Source organism: Fusarium solani (assembly GCF_023522795.1).
Source record: "Fusarium solani strain SB1 chromosome Unknown bctg00000012, whole genome shotgun sequence".
NCBI lineage: Eukaryota > Fungi > Ascomycota > Sordariomycetes > Hypocreales > Nectriaceae > Fusarium > Fusarium solani.
In genome coordinates, this window is record NW_027072146.1 from 2,196,222 (window position 1) to 2,217,124 (window position 20,903).

At 50.4% G+C, this 20,903-nt stretch overlaps 6 protein-coding genes across 6 annotated transcripts; 2 read left to right on the forward strand and 4 right to left on the reverse strand.

Annotated features, from left to right (window-relative positions):
• Positions 1 to 759: 759 nt before the first annotated feature.
• On the forward strand, positions 760 to 2,726 carry MRS44_016755 (uncharacterized protein; the record flags this gene model as incomplete). Its single annotated transcript, XM_065618164.1, has 2 exons — positions 760 to 1,935; positions 1,992 to 2,726. 2 exons carry the CDS (start codon positions 760 to 762, stop codon positions 2,724 to 2,726), a joined length of 1,911 nt encoding a protein of 636 aa, XP_065474236.1.
• Positions 2,727 to 2,888: 162 nt separating this feature from the next.
• Positions 2,889 to 6,981, reverse strand: MRS44_016756 (uncharacterized protein; the record flags this gene model as incomplete). The annotated part of the gene is made up of 8 exons (XM_065618165.1): positions 2,889 to 2,942; positions 3,043 to 3,117; positions 3,172 to 3,288; positions 3,341 to 5,181; positions 5,229 to 5,335; positions 6,570 to 6,586; positions 6,791 to 6,874; positions 6,925 to 6,981. The coding sequence occupies 8 exons, from the start codon at positions 6,979 to 6,981 to the stop codon at positions 2,889 to 2,891; spliced, it is 2,352 nt and encodes a 783-aa protein (XP_065474237.1).
• Positions 6,982 to 7,612: 631 nt separating this feature from the next.
• MRS44_016757 (uncharacterized protein) lies at positions 7,613 to 8,968 on the reverse strand (the record flags this gene model as incomplete). The annotated part of the gene is made up of 1 exon (XM_065618166.1): positions 7,613 to 8,968. One exon carries the CDS (start codon positions 8,966 to 8,968, stop codon positions 7,613 to 7,615), a length of 1,356 nt encoding a protein of 451 aa, XP_065474238.1.
• A 3,532-nt stretch (positions 8,969 to 12,500) lies between these two features.
• On the reverse strand, positions 12,501 to 16,267 carry MRS44_016758 (uncharacterized protein; the record flags this gene model as incomplete). The annotated part of the gene is made up of 8 exons (XM_046281331.2): positions 12,501 to 13,269; positions 13,322 to 13,446; positions 13,494 to 13,607; positions 13,657 to 13,801; positions 13,858 to 14,143; positions 14,194 to 14,717; positions 14,775 to 15,620; positions 15,678 to 16,267. 8 exons carry the CDS (start codon positions 16,265 to 16,267, stop codon positions 12,501 to 12,503), a joined length of 3,399 nt encoding a protein of 1,132 aa, XP_046130647.2.
• Positions 16,268 to 17,114: 847 nt separating this feature from the next.
• MRS44_016759 (uncharacterized protein) lies at positions 17,115 to 17,631 on the reverse strand (the record flags this gene model as incomplete). Its single annotated transcript, XM_046281330.1, has 2 exons — positions 17,115 to 17,535; positions 17,582 to 17,631. 2 exons carry the CDS (start codon positions 17,629 to 17,631, stop codon positions 17,115 to 17,117), a joined length of 471 nt encoding a protein of 156 aa, XP_046130646.1.
• Positions 17,632 to 19,170: 1,539 nt separating this feature from the next.
• MRS44_016760 (uncharacterized protein) lies at positions 19,171 to 20,600 on the forward strand (the record flags this gene model as incomplete). Its single annotated transcript, XM_065618167.1, has 5 exons — positions 19,171 to 19,351; positions 19,406 to 20,077; positions 20,137 to 20,142; positions 20,202 to 20,384; positions 20,464 to 20,600. The coding sequence occupies 5 exons, from the start codon at positions 19,171 to 19,173 to the stop codon at positions 20,598 to 20,600; spliced, it is 1,179 nt and encodes a 392-aa protein (XP_065474239.1).
• Positions 20,601 to 20,903: the final 303 nt, after the last annotated feature.

Below are 20,903 nucleotides of genomic sequence, written 5' to 3' on the forward strand. Positions count from 1 at the left end.
CTGATCTTGGGCGACATCCACCATTTAAACCAAAATTCATCCCTTCTTCAGACCACGAGACGATGCAGGAACAACCCCCGGCCTGTCAGAGCGGTCCCTGTTTCAGGAGAACCCCTGCAAGTTGACAGCCCACCATCTCGACAAGCATAGAAATGCCTCCAATCAGAGCCTTCCCCTGCGACAGCGCTCACCACAGACCATGCTCAATATCATCACAAACAGGCGACATTGGGCTCACTATCCACCCATTCCACGCTCTGATAGCTCTCGAAATCTTGTCGAGTGCGCCACGGAGTAATTAATCAGGGTCCCAAGATCGAGAACCTCTGGAACTATGAAGGGCTGGCCCCCCTCACCGGAATCGTGAGGTTCGCTCAGCAGATTGCAGTGTCCACGCCACTTCTGAGCCCATTTGTGAGTCCCTGAGCGAGGCTCCGGTTGCTGGAATACTTCCGTGGTAAGATACAGGTATGGGATCCAGGCTGATGATCCCAAAATTTCGGGCCGCTTACCGAGGAGTGTGGGAATATGAGCGAGATACAATGGGGAATCCGAAACCCGCTCAAGTGGTTCACAGATTAGAGTGAGGCTATATAAGTTCTATACTTCGCCTCCAGATGGCATCTATTCCTCATCATCACATCACGGATCTCACCTTCATTTGGACCACAAGCCTGGCGCTTTCGTTCCTTACCTTCTTTCTTTTACCTACCTTTTACATTCCTTTCTAACACTTCCAACCCTTTACACTCCTTCAAAATGTACCGCGCTATCTCGCTCGCTACGGCGTTGATCGCCAGTGTTCGCGCGCAGCAGGCCTGCACCTCGACTCAAGAGACTCACCCACCCCTGACCTGGTCCAAGTGTACCGAGAGCGGCTGCACCGAGGTTTCCGGCTCGGTCGTCGTCGACGCCAACTGGCGATGGACTCACACCGTCGAGGGTAGCACCAACTGCTACACCGGTAACAAGTGGGATACCTCCATCTGCCCCGACGGCAAGACTTGCGCAGAGAAGTGCTGCGTTGACGGCGCCGACTATGCTTCCACCTATGGTGTGACTACCAGCGGTGACCAGCTTAGCCTGAGCTTCGTCACCAAGGGCGCTTACGCTACCAACGTGGGCAGCCGCCTGTATCTCATGGAGGACGATGAGACCTACCAGATGTTCTCTCTGCTCGGCAACGAGTTTACCTTTGATGCCGACGTCTCTCAGCTCAGCTGTGGTGTTAACGGTGCCCTGTACTTTGTCTCCATGGATGAGGACGGTGGCAAGGCTAAGAGCGACGGCAACAAGGCTGGCGCCAAGTACGGCACTGGCTACTGTGATGCTCAGTGTGCCCGCGATGTCAAGTTCATCAACGGCGAGGCCAACGTCGAGAACTGGACCCCCTCCGAGACCGACCCCAACTCAGGAACCGGCAACCTCGGTGCCTGCTGCCCTGAGATGGATATCTGGGAGGCCAACGACATCTCTACTGCCTATACTCCTCACCCTTGCAAGACCCTCACCTACCACACATGCGAGGGCGACAACTGTGGCGGAACTTACTCCAAGACCCGCTACGCCGGCACCTGCGACCCCGATGGTTGTGACTTCAACCCCTTCCGCCAGGGCAACGAGACATTCTACGGACCCGGCTCCGAGTTCACCGTCGACACCACCAAGAAGGTCACTGTTGTCACTCAGTTCATCAAGGGAAGCAGTGGTGGTCTCTCCGAGATTAAGCGCTTCTACGTCCAGAACGGCAAGGTCATTGGCAACCCCGAGTCCAAGGTCGCCAACAACGCTGGCAACTCGGTCACTGAGGAGTTCTGCTCTGCCCAGAAGAAGGCCTTTGGCGATGATGATGACTTTGTTGCCAAGGGTGGCTTCTCCCAGATGAGCGATGCTCTTGCTGCCCCCATGGTCCTGACCATGAGTCTGTGGGACGACGTGAGTTTTCATAGAGATACACTGTCTGACGCAAAGTGATGCTAACTATTCAACAGCACAAGGCCAACCTTCTCTGGCTCGACTCGACCTACCCCGTTGATGCTACTGGTGCTGGTGCCAAGCGCGGAACCTGCTCTACTGACTCTGGTGTCCCTAAGGAGGTCGAAGCCGAGGCTCCCAACTCCAAGGTCAGCTTCTCCAACATCAAGTTCGGTCCCATCGGCACTACCTTCGAGGGCGGCAAGGAAGCCAGCTCCGGTTCCGGTTCCGCCTCCCCCAGCAAGGCCGCCAGCGCTTCTCCCGTTGCCTCCAAGTCCGCTTCCGCCGGTGCCCAGACCAGCGTTGCCGCCAGCAAGCCCCAGACCACCGTTGTCCAGTCGATCAAGCCCTCTTCCGTCGCCGCTCAGTCGCCTTCTTCCGCCGCCGCCGAGGTCCCCAAGGCTTCCTCTTCCCAGGCCGCTGCTGTTCCCTCCAACAAGCCCGCCACTACTGAGGTGAACACCCCCGTTGCAACTGAAGACGAGGAGGAGGAGTGTGAGGCTGACCCTGAGGACGCGCAGCCCACTAGTGCCAAGCCTGCCACCACCGCCGGCTCCGGATCCCAGCCTTCGGCCAAGCCCTCCGCTGCTCAGCCCTCTGCTCAGCCTTCCAGCGGTTCCGACTCTTCCTCTGCTGCTGGTGCCTACCAGCGATGCGGTGGCCAGGGCTGGACCGGCGCCACCACCTGCGTCTCTGGCTACACCTGCAAGGAGCAGAACCCTTGGTACTCCCAGTGCGTCGCCTCTGCCTAAGGCACGACCTTTTTCACTCTTCTAGCCTCTTTCTTCCGGGACCAACAGTCTCCTCGTGGATTCGAGTAGATATCAGTCTTCTTTTGTCATGGAATACGCCGTGATGATCCCTGTACAATAGTTATGTCTAGCCTAATCCACGATTTGGTGAATCGTTTGATGTTACTTGACGCCCATTCGGGCTTCCCCTTTCTTCGTTTTGCCGATGTGAATGATCTGTACAGGATTGCCTCACAAAATGGAGCAATCTGGCTATATGGTAGGTTCCATGTAAGCTACCTCCACGATATTAACCTTGGGAAGTTGTATTACTCACTGCTCGTATAACTGGGTGTCTGTTTGCAGCAGATCCATCCATAGACATTAAGCCGACATTCCTCAAGCCGCGTTCCTGAACATTGTTAGTGGCCACTTAATTCAATAGTATAGGTTGCAAGGCACTCACAACAACAGAATAGAACCCAACAATCACATCACCCTCAGGTTCAATGACTGTCCAGGCGGAGCCGCCCCTCAGATAATTCTGGGGGAACGTAACCTTTCTTCCAAAGTTGGTTTTGAGCTGTTTGTCACATGGTCAGTTACCAATTAGCCCAGGAGAGTGACACAATTACAGTCATGCCCTCGACTCGGTCCTTGCCGCCTTGCACCTCGATCGATGTGATGAGTTCCCCAGCTGGTCCGTCGATAGAGAAGAGCTGTTCATTATCCCGAACATTTGTAGGTCTCCTCTCTCTTCCAGATTCCGCAAAAGGATCTCTTCCACCAAAATACTTGTTCTTAGAGGAATCCGTGTAGATGAACTGCAGAGCAGAAATCACATCGATATAAAAAGTCCACCTGATTTGCACGAGCTGGGCCAGGTCTTGTCCGTAAGGACCACCAAAGTACACGGTAGAGTATGGCAGAGGGATGTGCCGATAGTCAGTCTTGGGAAAGTCGTCGTCGCTTCCATTGAGATAGAGGTGATCTGGCGGGATATCATCCCATAAGTGTGTCTCCTGGGATGGAATCTTGTAGGTAGAGATAATAGGAATACTGAGGGCCACTAGCTTGAAGGCCTGGATATGACAAGCATAGTTAGCGTTGCCGTGCGGAAAATGTGATCTTGGATAGGGTATACAGACATCAAACTCTCCTTTCAGTGTGGTCAGTCTAAACATCGTACTCAACCGCATTTTGGGAAGCCCCTGTTCTGCGCCTCTCCAAGGAGAACGAGTGTCGTCTTCCATCAGGGCAGAGACAGCCTGAACACCCATTTCGCTGAACGCCAAAAACAAGCCGCGAATTTCAAGGCCAGGTGGAATACCAAGAGGGAGTTCTCGACAAGCCTCCGAGTACCCAATTCGTACGTCTTCCCCATTCTGACGTTGAAATCGAATCCCGGAAACAAACTCGCCAAGGCTAAGCTGAACGAAGCTGATGAAGACCTCCTGAACATCTTGAGGGATGTCGATAACTCGTGTTCGAAGAGACCTAGTACCTTGTCTGAACTCGTCCTCAGGTCTCGCAAGACCTCGGCTTGCGACTTGCCAGTCGAGGTGATCATGGTTTCCCACAGGTTCAAAGTAGCTGTGCAAAGAATCTCCATGACAAATTGGCATCAACTGGTCCAATAGATCTCTCAATTTCAGAGATAGATCCCAGACACGCTTTCGGCTAAGTAGTTTGCGATGATGTCTGATACCCCTCAAAGCTTGGTGCATACTTCCCCAGGACTTGGGCTTCGACTTCCACACTTCAAACACATGGTGAAAATCATTTCCCTCGAGGAATCGTGACGCCCAAAACGATTCTGTCAACGGGCAAGCCGCGAACGGACGCGAGGCAAGCTTCACGCATTGCACATAACGAGAAGGAACGAACTCCAGAATCGCCGCAATGAGCTCGGGTGGTAATGAGTTGAAGGGATCAACCCCTGAGGCCTGGCAAGAGACCTCAATTGCGCTGGTCTTATCAATTGGGTGCTCAGGTATCGCAGATCTCGCCAGCTCCAGTATCGCAGAAAGGTTGAAAGGGTCTTGACGCATAGGGTCCATTGTGTTGGCTCCCCTGAAGTACCGTGGAAGCAGCATAGGCAGACCATCGTCCTCTTTGATAACTATCGCTCCACCATAAGTGTGTCCCCAGTCGAGGATGCCACGGTCTCTAAGCGGGAAAGAGAGGCACGCCTGCAGAAGCTCGTTAAGATTAGGCTGGAAGAGGTGTGTGAGGATACCCCAACAGCTCGCATGAAACCCAAAGCCCCAGAATCCCGGCTCTTGGGCAGATGGATTGGGGCCTATGAACTTGTTGAAAGACCTGGTGGCTAAATCTATCGTGATCAACTCTGTCGGTTGGATGTCGTCATCGTCAAAGCGACGCTTGGAGTCCCTAGGAGCTTTTGCTCCATCATTATTGATAGTACCAACGCCAGAAAGCCTAGCTTGATTCCAGTTCTCCTTATCGGTGTAGACTAGCCTGCGTCAGTACAGATTGCGAATCAGGCAGTTGAACACCAACCCGCTCGGAACTTGCTGGTCCAGAGGGATGAATTGTTGGAAGGGATATTCAGGCCACAAAGGGCGCAGTGTGCGATGGACATGGGATCTTCGCGTCTGTAGAAAGGGCTATGGATGATTTGTGAGTGACTAAGGGAGTTGTGAGGATGACAAGTCAGTCATCGACTGATGCCTGGAGGTTGCTCGCCAGTCACGTGCTACCCCGCCTGAGGCTGTGAACGCCATCGGAGGCCTCACGAGACTGCACGATAAGGGAAGTTTAGGTGGACAGATGCGTTGAATGCAGAGCCAAGGGCTTGAGAGTTTGGAATTGATAGAAAAAGCTGGGCTGGAGGGATCATCAGATTACATAGTCTAAAATTGTCACATTTTAGTGTCTGAGATGGGTGTTGGGGGTTTCATTCGTACTAAGATTATATTAGATGCTGTCTTTTCGATGGACTACGCGCTCTTTTTCCCTCTTTGTCCTCCTCGGAAAATTAATTTGGTCTTGCTGGGCGTTCTTTCTGCCCGATAATTGATTCTCAGCATTGAGGAGAACTGTTCAGGCTACTCGGGCGGGGTCTGTTGCAAAAATGCGAGAGATTATTCCAGGACTACAAATAATCATAAAAGCATCTTGCATTGTTAGTTATTTACTATTCTTGTTCCAAGAAAGAAATCAAACACAACTTAATAGGCTGTTTCTCTCCTGATACTGTCAAGACTCGACCAAAGGCTTGATTTCAACATCTAGGTATTTCTCTCATCTTTTATTCTGCCAGTACTGACAAGCACATCTTGATGAGCTTGCTCTTGATCACCTAAGAATCAGGCCCTGTCTGGTCATTCTTGTTACACACTCCTGAGGCCGACCGTTTGTCAATGAAGCAAGCGAACATAAAGACCTGTTCTCTTCGTATCCACTCCTCCACAAGTACCCCTACCCAGTCCGTCGCCGGAAACCTGCCAAGCCCGCAAATGCCGAAACAAATAACGATCGACACAAGATGGGTCTCTCTACTAACCCCGGTCATACTGTCACGAGGACGGTTATTACCGATGATAAGCTCTAACTCACTAGCCTTGATTTATACTTTCTGTCATTGCCAGCGAAGGATTCTTTTCCTGGATTCCTTGGCCTCGGAAACGGGGTCTGACGCCCTCCCGTCACTGTCCCAAGACACTTGTGCACAAGAGTCGGTGAACCTAATATCTGAAAGAAAAAGATCGAGGCGTTTTGGGAGTGAGATCAAGAGAACGGCGGAAATATGACATTGATATGTATCTTCAGTTGCGCTTAAGACTAAATACCGACACTAGCAGTATCCTCCGAATGAGGGTATTCCCAGTACTGTCCTACCTTTCCTCGGTGTAAGACTATTTACGCATTAGTCTACCGTCAAGAATACCACGACATCCCTTTAATAATTAGATTAAAGCCGAATTGTTTCAAGAACAGTGGGCAGTACCACCGCCAACGCCAATGCATCCGTTGCCCTGTCTCCTGCATGGATGGTCCTGAGCGGGTTCGTCACGTCAGCATGTGTCTGGTGTATATGAAGGGTGGGAAATGGAACTCACGTTGGTACAAGGAAGGGCACTTCCTGCTTTTCCATCTTCGACGCAGGTGCCATAGTCTCCAGTGCCAACGGGCAAGTTGCAGTTCTGCACGGCATTAGCAATCGTCAGCGAGCGAGGACGAGTCTGATACGTACCCACCAGCCCAAGACTGCGGGGAGGAAGAAAATAATAGCAAATGTCTGGAGTTTCATTGTGTGATATCGAGTTTTGCAGTAGTAAAGGATATGCTGGTGAGGGGACCAAGAAGTTGCTCCCCAAAATTCGGCAAAGATGAGGGTTATATAGTAGGAGATCTCGACTGAGCTCAAGCTTGTCTACGTAAGCCAAAATATATTCCAACTCCTTTCATTTCTTGGCAAGGTAACTTGGTGACCTCGGATAACCCGAGCCAAAGGCTAGTTTCTCGTGATAAACCAAGTAAACTTAGATATGAGCATTATCTCCTGGAACTACGTCGAGCCACGCCGCCTGCCATTGCGATTGCGGTAGGTCGGCAGTTAACTAAGAGCCTAGAAGCTTGGTCAATAGCAAAATGGGCCCTCTGTACAAGGGAAATCTATTGCAATTACGAGAAGGTTTGCCGTGTCCTACAACAAAGGGGTTTGTGGTGTAGCCAAGAGTTCTGGATGACCAGGTGCCAGACCGATTAGTCACTGAGAAAAATGCCCTTGGTTTCTCGTGGCCTACTTTGTAATCAAAGGCTTTGAACTGAGCTTTCTCGCTGATGACACTGCGAGAAGTGCTTGGCTTTATGGTCCTGAGAGCTATAGCAATGGCAATATTACATATTCGACACCCATTGCCATACTCCCGGCACACATACTACCAAATATCAATTCTCGTGAATTGGGCACGAGAAGGGCGCCCAGCCATAGCTTCCCAAACAAAGCAAGGCCCGACTATGAAGTAGTGGTCATGTTCCTTCCGAAGAACAAAAGGGCATCTTGCTCCTCTCAGGATAAATATTTCGTCTTTTTGCTGGGTTTGTGCTGGCACCAACCCAATAAACGACTTTCGAGTCTTGCATAGCCGGCGTCCTGTGCAGCAGGAATAAAGTCTCTTCCGCTTCGCGAATGGGAAACTCTCGCAAGACAGGTCCTGTTTTAGTTTGTCCCATGCGTCCACCATGGTCTCCAAGTAGAATTGTTTTGTGTCATCGTCATCGTCGCTGACCGGGCCTTCTCGGCCTTCAATAGCCACATGAGAGGCGCGCTGTAGTGCCTCCAGACGCTTCCCAGCCCATGAAGTTGTGTTCTTGGCGTCCATGTAAAGAGTCCGAAAGAATGACTGCCTGAAAGTCAAGGATTGGAGGTTCAGGGTGCGATCACCAGTGAAATCTTTCCAACCTTGGCCAATGACATGGCCCAAGTTGCTTCGGTCTGACAAGAAGATGTCTCCCATGGATTCAACATTACCAAAGTGGCAGCCATAAGTCTGAAGAACAGTCTGTTGCCCTGTCTGGTGCGAGTTTAAGAATTGAAAGACTTGGTCATGCCGCCTCCCTCCGACAGAGCCAGCTTCGTCCACCAAATCCATCATTGGTGTTGAACTGATTCGTATCCTCCAGTCAGGTACCCCAGAAGGTAGACTGCTGCTTCCCTCTCTTCCTCCCACCCCACACAACGCATCTAAACCGATAGAGTTGATTAGATAGATGGCCGTATTTGTGAAAACCGTCTCAGTAGATTCTTTGTAGTCGATGTTTAGACTTTTATGCAGGTCCTTCGGCCCCATCGAAAAGAGGGCGAATATTCGGTCTCGAGGGTCTTTGCACCCGCAATCACGGGTATTGGAGAGAAGTCTAAAGAAGTCCTGAATAGAGGGATCTTGAGTGCTGCGATAGCTTTTGACAGACATGACGAGGGGTATCTTTTGGGGCGAGTTTTGAGGATTCCATTTCGCAAGTCGCCGGAAACAGGCCCAAGGAACGCTCTTATTGCCGCAGATCACTTCTGCAGATACAGACATGAATATTTCCTGAAGAACCCATAGCCGAGAGAACCAAGGGCGCGAGATAAGTCTCCCCAAGGCCAGTTGGGAGTGTGAAGGTGAGAAGGATGTTGCATCATCATTGATGAATCCGTGGCTTTTGGGGTATTCCATGGCGAGATCACTGTCTTCTGCAGACTCACCCAAGTACACAATCACTTTTTCTGCTTGCCGGTAGATGGACGGCATGATTGCAACCTGGTGACCACGCTCAGCAATGCTCGGTTGATCGATACAGACTGCGTCTATCCATGTAACTCTTTGGCGATCTGTGTACCGTAGGCGCTTAATGGCTTCAAAACAGTTTTGAGTGACTTCAATGCGTCCATCCTGCCCACAAGTGATCTGACTTGGTCTTTTCTCCGTCCCCCATATGTATGACAAGGCTTCATATGACGGTGTATGAGAAAGACGGGCGTAGGAGAAGATTGCATTTCACAGCGTCTGACTGCCTCCCGGGTTCGATTATGAGTAGACTTATCTCATCTGGGTGTTTCAGAGGAGTATAGTTGTAGGTGGTAGGAGCATGCTGTAGACTTTCAGGTTGCGCGTCTTCAGCGTCTGGTGTTGGGCGCGTGGGATTCAATATGAGGCTCAAATCCATCTTGCGCTGATTGCCTGTTAACGACCAATCAGGATGTCCAGAGGAAGATTGGAGCTTGAACTCTCCAAGTTGCGCACCCAACGTCCGTTCAACTGTACCAACTCGAGGGTGGTTGTTACGTAGGTGGAGATCCGTCCGGTTGCAAAAGGAAGCCGACCACCAGAGCTAGCGAATTCGATAACGTGGTTGTAACTGGCTCTCTGAAAATCAGTCCGATTTGACAGGCGATTGGAGAGTCTTAATTCGCTGAGATTAACAAGGAGTATAGCTATACAGATAGCTTATGCGATAAATAGTACGTTGGGCATCAATGATTTTAGGCTGAAAAGCCACAGTCGAATGAGGCTGAGGGACATAAACGGCTGAAAATCCTCCTGGGTTCAAGTATTAGTATTGATCTGGTCAGGCGGGACATCGTACTCGGCTTCGAAAAAGCATCGCATTGGTTGAGTAGGCTGGGGAAATAGGTTTTCCCCTAATTGAAAGTATGGAGATCTATTGTAGGAGTCAGGTTGGTAACCTGGCCTTGCATCGGCCAAATCATGCCGTACAGCTCATAGACCAGATGTCGCCGGCGTGACGAACGTACCATGATAGATTACAGGCGCGATATAGCTGGTATAGATTCTCAACCGTCAGCTTTCAAAGTTCACCCTCCTCCATCTCCAGGTCTAATATTATCGCGCAAGTCCAAAGGTCGAAGCTCCTCGTACCCAGAACCCAATTCTAACGATCTCCTGAGCTACTCATCAGAATCCTCCTCAACCCGTCTAACCTCTGATGACTCACGTGTTGCCCTTCGTGAATGTTTATTGCTCCCGCTCTGGCTCGTCAACAGCACCGGCAGCCTATTCTGACTCACACGTCGGTTATACCGCATGTTCGAGTCGTCACCCGATGAGAGCCCGAGTGCTTTGTTGACTCTTGGGAAACATCGAAAGAACGGCCGGAGCGAGGGAATGCAGGCGCAAAGGACAAGTGCGCTGACCTCGACCTCGGACCAAAGAAGTGAGGATACAATCGCACCTTGTATCTTGTCAGGGACGGATATTCGGCGTCATTAATTCGGCCACTTACGTGTGACATCGGTATTCAGCACGGAAATGTAGGTAACTCTGACGATTGATATGACACAGACGCTATGCTCATCAGTTTCGAATCATGTATGGGTGCCGGGTGGGCTTACAACAGGCCGAGCGAAAGCATCAACACCACGCCAATCTTTTTCGTTCTAGATAGCTGCATCCTCCAAACCATCGGGATCGGCTGAGCAAATAGGACAATATCTGTCACGAGCTTGATACCGAACTACTACTATTAGCATCTGTGCCACCCATAGTGTCCTTGGCCTTGATCTTACAGAGGTGTAGTAGAAGCTTCTCAAGTCTAGGCAATGCCCCTTTTTGGAGGGTGTCCATGCTTTATCAACTGGGTTGCACTGAAAAATGACAACTAAGGACTCTTCAAGGCCTTGGGCAAGTAGTAAAACAAGCAATACCTGGTTGAGGCGTCGATAGATGGTGCCAGGGAGTAACCTCAGGTAGAGAACCGCGAAGGACATTTTGACGGTGACAAAGCCCCAGACATAGGCAAGCGAGATGACGACTCGGAGCTATTGTTGTAAAGGTGAGCGATCGTAGAGATATCTCATGATATTGAGTCTCTTGCCTTGAGAAACTTACGGAGGTGGTCCTCCGACACCGTATCGACATAGGACCCCAAACCAACTTTGGTCACTGGGATAACTATCAGCCTGGGCACGTTACAGCATGACTTTCTGGACTCACTGGCTATTACTGTGCTTAAGAAGACCATCATTAAGCACTGGGAGGGTAAGTGAGTATTCAGATATCAAGAATAGGTGTAGTACCCAGCTGAGAAGGACAAGTGCTTTCCCCACGTTAGAATCTATGACGGGCAGAAACGGGAACTGGGGTCCTTACCATCGTCCCAGTCGAGACTCCGTAATAAGAAACTGCGCACAAAGAATCGGATCGTGACGAATATCGTAACCAGCGCCAGAAGCATTGAGCTCACACCTATCAACGTTGGAACCTCACTGGACATGGTGTTGCCGGTCGAACGGCTCTCGGCTGAATTGGTGCGCGATCGCGCGCAAGGGAGCCTCGGGCGCGATGAGGATCAAGATCAGCAGGGGGCAGAGGAGTATCTGGCATCAACACTCCCACAGTTGGTCCAATTCTTGAATCCATACACGCAGAGAGGTCATGCTGGCAGCGATGAAAAGGGAAAATTGTCTCCAGAACGCGTGGAACACACGGGGAACTCCCGATTATCCCGGGGGAGAGCAGACAAGGTCTGCCCTAAAGTCTGACATTGCAACCCTTTGGCCTTGTTGATCGTTGCCTCTGCTGCGTTTAGCGGCAACCATCTCCAAGTCAGATGAGCCAGATATTGTGTAGAGCATGTGATGCTCACAGTAGAGAGCCACGTGGAAACCATGTGTGGCGCCAAGGTTGGTCTGGAGCTTTCCGTCAGTGGCGCTTGCAATGACTCGTTCCCATATTACCGGGGGACGGGCGAAAGGGGCATTTTGGAGATGGTGATTCCAAATTTGATAGGGGCGCTTCTACATAGTATGCCAGATACTTTTGCTTCATGCTTGATGGTGTGTAGGGTTGGGATGCTTCTGCTCAAACCTCTCCCAACCTTGACATGAAGGGGTTCCAGATGGGAGACTACCAAGTCATGGGCACTTGGGTAGCTGGCAAGCATAAAATAATCACACGCGTTCAAAATACGGACGTCATCGATATCATCTTATCCTGTGTGCGGAACAGATCGAAAGCTTCTACAATCCCTACCCACTTAGCACTTTCAACGGTCTGGGAAAATGGAGAGACTGTAAGAGCCCCTCAATTGGTGGCAATAAAAGTCAAGATTTGGCATGAAATGATGATTAATTAATACAGAAGAAAACCAGGAGCTAGAGAGTGGTGCCTGTGGTGATGAAGATAATGATTGTTGGCCGTTTCCACGTATACGAGAGAAATCTGTCAAGGCCCAGATTGGCCAAGTCGGTGCTACATATCCCCGAACACAACGTACACTCTGTTCCAAGCAGATAGCTAGCTTTTACTAATCCTGCGTTGGAGACTAGTAACTGCAGCAGGGATAGTAATCACAAGGAGCTTCGCTGGGGTCCCTCCACCACTTAGCAATGTTCTGCCAAGCCGTCTCGATATCGCAGACCGGGATCGGGATGGCGCCGGGATGGTTGAGGCCAACTGAGAACGGAACCTGCGACGACGCCGATTTGTCGCCATTCTTGGCGTATGGATCAAGCTTTGTCGGATGGTAGTTCTGGTTACCCTGTCTCCGCCAGTTGAAGAAAGGTGACAGAATCATGTTTTCGAGGGTAACGCCATAGTCGTTCTCCTTTCTGATCTCGTCGAGACCCTTGGGCGCCTTGAATCGACGATCACAGCGGTTCTGCGTGCAGACGTCTACTTGAGCTATCCACAGTGTCCACTTCTCACCTGTTTCACTCGTGTAAAAGTGCTGCGTAGCCTCACCGTCGTCGTTGGTCATGAGAGCAGCGTTGCCGCGTCGAGGCTGTGGGTATGTCACATGCCCCTCCTTGACGAGAATCACAATGGCGTTTCCGTTGGCACCGGTGGTCCAGGCCTTGTTGATCAGCATGGCGTTCATGATGGGTTCGATGGACTTGTGGAAGTCAAAGATGGAAACCTTGGGGGCGTCGAGCCAAGTTCCGTCGGCAATCATGGGGTAAAGTCGTCTTGTTGAAAGGTAGCTCCCATCAAAGATCTGCTTCATGAATTTGTCAAGCGTCTGGCGGACCTGCTTGGCAAATTCGTCACCTGCTTTGCTGACATCTGTGAGGATCTCAAGCGCATTCATAGCCCTGTTAAGCTGTGAGTATGGGATCTTATCAGAAGGGTGAATTGTTGTCATACTCTTCGGTCTGGGCCTCGGAAATAGTGCTGTAGAGGGATGTGAAGGTCTCGACGGTGCCAGAGAGCTGTTCGGCCCTCGAAACAACTTCTCCAAATGCCTTGAATGCATCTGGATCCGTGATCATCTTATTACCGTTAGCACGTTTCAATCAGATTTGGTCCTCTCACTTACCTTGCTCCAGAATGAGCCACCGGCAAACTGCAAGCTGAGACCGAAGTACTCCGAGAACTCCTGCAGGAACTTGAGACCCTCGTCCAACTTGGGATCGCCAAACTTGTCGGCAATCTGATTGAGTGGTTAGTAACAGAGCCAAGTAGCGATGGATTTTACTGACCGAGGCCGAGTTCGCCGCCGCGCTTGCGGAAACACCATCTATCGAAAGATACATATTTGTGATGAAGTTATGCAAGTTGGAGAACGATGCAAAGACCAGATCCATGCCAGGGTATTGTGTCGTGCCGCACTTGAAGGGGTTCGTACTAGATGTTGATCATGATTAGTTAGTGTAACAAGACAGTGCCTCACAAGTACATACCATGCGTTGGTTCCAATAATGTCGCAGTCGTAGTTGTCAGCTGCCCTATTCGCCCCATTCGAGTCACGGCCGCCGTAGAAGTAGGCAATGGAACGAATGTACTGATCCTGGAAAGGCGATCCGTAAAACATTGTGTTACCACCAATGGCCACCTCATTCTGGTAATAGAACCATTCTGCCGTGTAGTTGAAGAACTCTCCTGCACCGACAGAATCCCACCGTTCCTTGACAGTGTTGGTCAGAGTATCAGCTTTGTAGCAGTTGAGATTGGGGCAGTTCCAGGCGCCTGAACCAAGTGTTAGTTCGCATCTAGTTACAGGGGGGCAGGAAACTCACTCTTTTCATCAGAAGAATCGCACGTCCGAAGCTGCTCCTTGAACAGAGCACCGTAGGGATTGGCCTTGGAACAAGCACCTGGCGGGCAGTAGTCGCGGGAGCAAGCGAAGTTGCAGAGTCCAGTATATTCGCCCAAAAGACCCTTTGCTGGGTATCCTCCGGCAGAAGTCGCAGGCGGAGGTGTAATGGCCGGGCCGCGTCCTGTGCACTTGCATTGAGGCTGGGGACAGTAACCACGTCCGCAAGAGAAGCTGCAGAGTCCCTCAAAGTTGCCTGTTCCAGTTCCTGAGGTGCAGGCATCGTCCGAGTCTTCAGGGTCCGCTGCTTCGGGTGGAATGACGCACTTGTCCTTGGCCGAAGCGGCCGTCGTGCAAAACTTGGGTGGGCAGTAGCCGTAGTTACAAGCATACGAACAAAGACCCTTGTATGTGCAGTCTGATCCAGCTAATGGGTATCCATCGACATTCTTAGGGTCTGGTGTATCCAGAGCCTTGCCCAGCTTGGTGCAGGTACACGGGCCTGGACTTTTGGCGACATCGGGTTAGCTATCATCTGTTTTGGTGGTCTGTGCTCTCACTTACGGACAATAGCCAAAGGCACATGTAAACTCGCAAAGCTCCTTGAACCCGTCTCGCCCAGTACCCTTCATACACTGCTGCTTTGACAGAGACAGTGCCGGCGCTGCAGAAACCGATCTTGTCGTCGTAGTACTTCCAACCCAGGGGTTCCAATTGGTGATGCCCTTTTCACAGGTATTTGTAAGATCAGCACCATTGAGTGTAGCAACAACAGCACCTGAATTGTCAACGAGCTCGATGAGAACCTTGCCAACACGGCCTTCGTATGCAAAGCTGCCGTGATACATGCCCACATAACCGTATGGAGCATCGTCCCAGTTAACGACACGCCTCTGACCGTCGATCGTGACTCTTGGAGTTAGCAGGGACGTCAGCAAGGCCGAGAAAAAGATCTTGTCTTGGGACAGTTCTCCAGGTGGCATCTCAGGCTGCAGCTGAGCTGCCGTATTTCCCGTCGTCCCTCCGGTGCCGCATGCCGATGCCGGAGTGGTTCGGTACCAAGCCACAAGAACCTCTTGGTTGATGGTGGCGATTCCGTTTTTGAAGGTGTCGATTGCGTATGGAAGCAGCTTCCTCCAGCCGTCATGAGGCATACCCTTGACGTAGTTATAGGGAGCCTCGCCAATATCGAAGGCAACGTAGGCTTTGTCGTTCAGAGGACCAATGTAGTGAGATTCTCCATAGTCGTTCCACGAGATAATCTGTAGATACTCTGGTTGGCCTGGCCACTGGTCTTGTGAGACAAGTGTAAAGGCCAGATTCCAGCGGTCATGCCACAGTGAGTCTCCACGCCAGAGCCAGTTCTTGTTGTAGCCGGGAAGGTTGGTGTAGAACCAAGGAGAGATTGGCCTTTGTGCAAGAGTTAGCGAGTCTCAAATGCATGTCACTGTCACTTGGACTACTTACATCATGTATGATGACCCGTTCAAGAAAATGAGGTAGGATGCATCAACCTCCATGTCAATCTTGTTCGGACCTTCAGGCCACGCCGCCCAGCTAAAGAGGCCATCGGTCTCCCCTGTTCTGACGGCTCTCTTTGCTCCTACGGAAGACCAGCTGGGCATGAAAAAGCAGTTGGTCTTGTCCTTGATTGTACTCCAGTCACTAGCCCTCTTGAAGCCCTCAAATGTGGACACCAATGGCTGAGAACCGCGCTTAAAGTGAGCAGAATGCGAGCTGTACTTGTTGATGAGGGCAATGACCTGGTCCATTGGCCAGTCTCCATTGCCAGCGTAGTCGAACGAGAATAGTAGTTTGAAGCCCAGGCTGCCGGCTGCATCGAAAGCCATGGGGATAGAGCGATCGTTGGTAGGGTCATCGTATGCAATGTTCAACACAAAGCCATCGGTGTGAGCTTCTTGGGCCTTTGTGATATCATTGACAAAGTCTGCATTGGTGTACTGTTCCGTATTCCCAATCATAAAGTGTGCAAAGACTGCCCTGGCTTGGGCGTGGGCGGCGAGAGATATCGCCAAGAGTAAAGAAAGGAGCCTCATGTTGATGGCTGGCCCTGAAAAAGAGTGAAAAAGAGTGACCTGGCTTTACAATAGTCCTGCCAAACGGTGAGTTCCGTATGTTTATATTTAACCTTTGTCAACTAGATCTTCTATATCATCCGACGCTAACCCTCCTCTCGGTACGCTGCTTACTATCACTCGTTTTGGTCACTCCGATACACCTACTAAGGAAGGTTGCATTTGCCTTAAATTAAGGCTGAGTTACGGTCCGGACCTTTTGTTCATTGACGATGCCGCCATACCATAACCGGCCGCCTATCCGTTCTCGCTTGCTACTTATGTCCAGACGCCGGGAACGGCAGGGAAACTGCGGAAAGGCGAGATAAGACTGCTTACTATGGGTCTATGGGTCCGGATAATAGCAACCCTGGTCGTGGTATCGTCGGGAATTTTTGCGGGCGTTTTTCAGGCACTATCTATCTCACAGCCTTGAATTACCCAATACTAATTTGTAGTTATAGGTTCCAGTTAGCCGTGCCTCTTGGACACCTGACAATCAAGGTGGCGAAACGGACGCAGCCAGCCGAGCCGCTATGTCGGTTCTGATCTCAGTTCCAAGTAGAATGCGACAGTGCACTCGTAGATCTTGCCATTAAAGACAGTTGGCCTCGTACATCACCCAATCACGTCCTTGAAAGTTGGACACATGGGTATAAGCTTTGGTTGTATCACGGCTGTATTATCTCTGTTGAGTTGCTCTGCCCCCTCCCCCCTGGCCATGTGCAGCGTTTTTGACCAAGAAAGTTGAACACGGCTACAGTACCCATACATTCCCGGTTTGGTTGCCGTGAAAATTGCCGCTTCCTGTTTAGGCAATTACTATGATCTACAACTGACTCATAAATACTCGGTGAGGGCTCAGACACGTCCTCACAGCAGCGCAACAGAGCCAATGCATGATTAATATCACCAAAAGTTCAATGGCTTGGGCAAGAGATGTCAGGCGCTCAGCCTCGGCGCCGTTTCGTGCCAGATGCCACTCGCAAAAGACGGACTTCCCAGCGTTCAAGGCTGCCTCGACAGCAGCCGCATGGAGTGGAACCTTGACTGCAATTGCGACCAGGTCGACGCTGGGATCGGAAGCAATCGACTGAACATCACCGTGAGCGTGAACATCATCTCCCAGCTTGTGGACCTCGATAGCCTTCTTGGCTGTTTCGACTGAGCTGTTTTGCAGGGCTGCAATCTTGTAGTTGGTTGACTGCGCAAAGTAGGGTAGATGAGCTGCCACGGCCCAGGACCACTCGCTGGGTTTGTTAGTCTACATGCTAGATGTGTGCTTTGGAAACCCACGGCTTGGACGACAGTCCGACGAAGCCAACAGGAATGGGTGTCTTTGCCATGTTGATAGCTGATAAAATGGATCGTGTAAATCGGGAACTTGGGTTGATGCTTTAAGATCCAATTGGGTCTGAGAAGGAACAGTTGAAGTTGTACTGGTGAGAGTGAAACCTGAATAGGGTCCTATAAGCGGTAATATATACACTTCATCTGCATAGGTAGGTAGTTCAGGATATTCGACTTGCTCTAGATTTCTTGTGTTTCTCTCCCAAACTGATTCACTCTGACAAATCGACTTGATGGCCGGCTATGAATCGCTTGAAGCTATCGATAGTTCGGATACGACCCGAAACTCTGTCTACCCCGGTTCGGCCGAATAGCGCAGCAATCCAGCCAGCATTAGGTCTAGACTACCCCAGAGCAACATTAGTGATGAGATTCGAGCTAACAAAATTTGCACTATTCCATCATAACGTTATAGCGTGGCCTGTGCAGGTTACAAAGTGACGAATCGCTTGGGCGGGATACCGGATTACCATAGCAAATGTAGGGTATGTGACGGTCGTAGGATCCTCAACGTAATCGACATACAATATTTGGTTCACATTACAGCAGATTGGGCACGTGGAAGGGACATCTTGACAATAATTACCATAGGCGTTTGATTCTGCCAAATAGTGCTTTCAGTCACTGGGGTGTAGATGAGGATGGCTGGTACGTAAAAGATGTTGTATTGTAATCAAAGTATTTGGCCATTTGTTCCGTTCTTTTTTCTCCCGCACTTGTATTTAGAAAAGCAGTTCACCTTACAAGTGTAACCACTTCCTTATCGTACTGTTACTGAGTTAGCGGAGTTCTGGCACAGACGACGGGTCGGAGATGGGCATTTTGGTGATGATGCCGTCGACTGCCCACTCAAGCGTTTAGGAAGTGGAATACTAACGTTACTTGTCTGGACCAGTGCAATAACTACCTGTGAAACTTATTCATAATTCATACAGGCTGACCTTGATGAAGCAAAAAGCCAATCGCGTGAGTATGGACAGTTCTCATATGCCTCCCCTAACAGGTCTCGGCACAGTGAAAGAGGCAGTCAAAGAGAGAGCAAATGTCCTTCATGCCGCTCCTGAAATAGCCTGCTTGTCTATTGATGTTTTTCGAATCATGGATGGGCTCGATTGTGTCATTTTGGTGCGAGCCACCTCGGTAAAGAGGTTTGCCCGTGTCCGAGGACACGGTTATGCTTTATGCCGTGTCGTCGGTGAAATTATTTAACTTCCCCGATTATGGCCCCATTGAGCATCTTAGGACCCTCTTGTCTATAATATTATATTCCCTTAATGCCTGGCTGAGCAGTTCAAATACTCATCATGGTCTATCTCGTAGAGAGTGAAGCTTTGAGTCTCGGGCCGCACCTAGCACCCGAGGTTCCGGTGGCCAATATGATATCCCGACCCTCTTGTTTCGTAGGTACTTAACAATGGCTTATGAGCACCGGTTTTACTTCAATATGGCCATTCGTATGCCCTGAAGCTCGTCACGAATTTTCGCACCTCACGTGATATCAACTATTTTGAACACATTTTGCTTCTTTTTTAATCATGTCGGGAACCACCCTTTCCGTTGTGCTCGCTGAAAGGCCGACCGGTAACATTATTCCTGGCCAAACCTTTAAGCAGAAGCTCCTGCCGTCCCAGAAAGAAGATGACTTGAAAGCTGGCCAGATACTCGTGAAAACCCTCTACCTGGGTCTCGAACCGGCGATGCGAGCATGGATCATGGGTATGTTATCCCAAATCAAGAGGTAAATCCACATGGCTCACAAGCATTTTCTAGATGTCGACACTTTTTACCCATCCGTCAAAATCGGCGAGGTTATGCGCGGTTTCGTTCTCGCTCAAGTTACTGCGTCAAAGAACTCGCAGGTCCAGGTCGGCGATACTATCCTGTCTGATCAGGTGGGATGGCGCGAGGAAGCCATCCTCACAGAAGAACAATTCGAGAAAGCACCAGAGCTAGGACCTGGCTTCGAAATAACCGATCTTCTGGGTGTCTACCATTGGACTGGATTGACTGCCTACTTTGGGCTTAACAAAATCGGCCACCCAAAACCGGGGGAGACTGTCGTTATTTCAGGCGCGGCTGGCGCCACGGGAAGCATCGCTGGCCAGATCGCCAAGATTGCTGGGGCCAGGGTCGTGGGTATCGTTGGGAGTGACGAAAAGTGCTCATGGATCAAGGAACTGGGATTCGATGTGGCCCTGAACTACAAAGACCCGGACTTCAAGAGTCAGTTTGAGGAGGCTACTCCAGATCTCATTGATGTCTTTTTCGACAACGGCAAGTATTCTCCGATCACGGTGACCTACAGGAAAATCGTTCTAACACTCATCCTAAGTCGGAGGCGAGATCCTAGATCTGGCCCTCTCGAGAGCCCAGCTCTTTTCTCGTTTTGTCATGTCGGGGGCAATCAGTCAATACAACTCGGCATCACCCACTGGCCCCAAGGTATGTACCATGGATGCCATCATAATTCAAGGATTCGGTCCCTCTAACGAACTCACTAGAACTTGGTATGGGCGTCAGTTAAGCGTATCAGGCAAGTTCGAAACTTGATGCTCAAGGCCAACAGCTAACCTTTCCAGATTGCAAGGATTCATCGTCATTGACTACGCGGACGAATTCGACGATGCCAGACGCCAAATCGCCCAGTGGGTCGCAGAGGGGAAAATCCGCACAAGAGCGACCGTTATTGATGGTGGCCTGAAGGTTGCTGAACAGGCTTTGCAAGGACTATTCAGCGGCACTAACACTGGTAAGTTACCCGTCTCAAGCTGCCGACTATTGTAGTTAATAACTTGGAAATAAGGAAAACTACTGGTTAGATTTTAAAGTGTACGTTCTATGGCTGTGTTCCATGGACGTGTCGTGTGCTCTCCCCAGTTCAATGGACACCATGAACCGGGTCAGATGGTTCACGATGCCAGAAAGCAGGGACTCGGGCCGAGCCCTTGAAGACTATGACTTTTAAATAAGACATAAAAGTATACTAAGAACGGTAAAAGGGTATTAAAACGTCCAATGTTGATCAATATTGTCCAATTTTGTCTTATGAATTTATTCTATTCTTTCCGCTACCTAAAAGGAGATGGTGATCACTTCGTGGTCTGCAAAAAAGAGTCCGGAAAGTGCGGTCAGTCCGGCTGTTCGGACACTCCGGATCATGCCGGAGAGTCCGAAAGTCCGGCCAAGTGCTCACCTTTCCCCTCTTGGCTCTCCAGTTGGTGGGTTGCCAATCACTCTTATCAGAACCGCCCAACTGGTTGCAAGCACT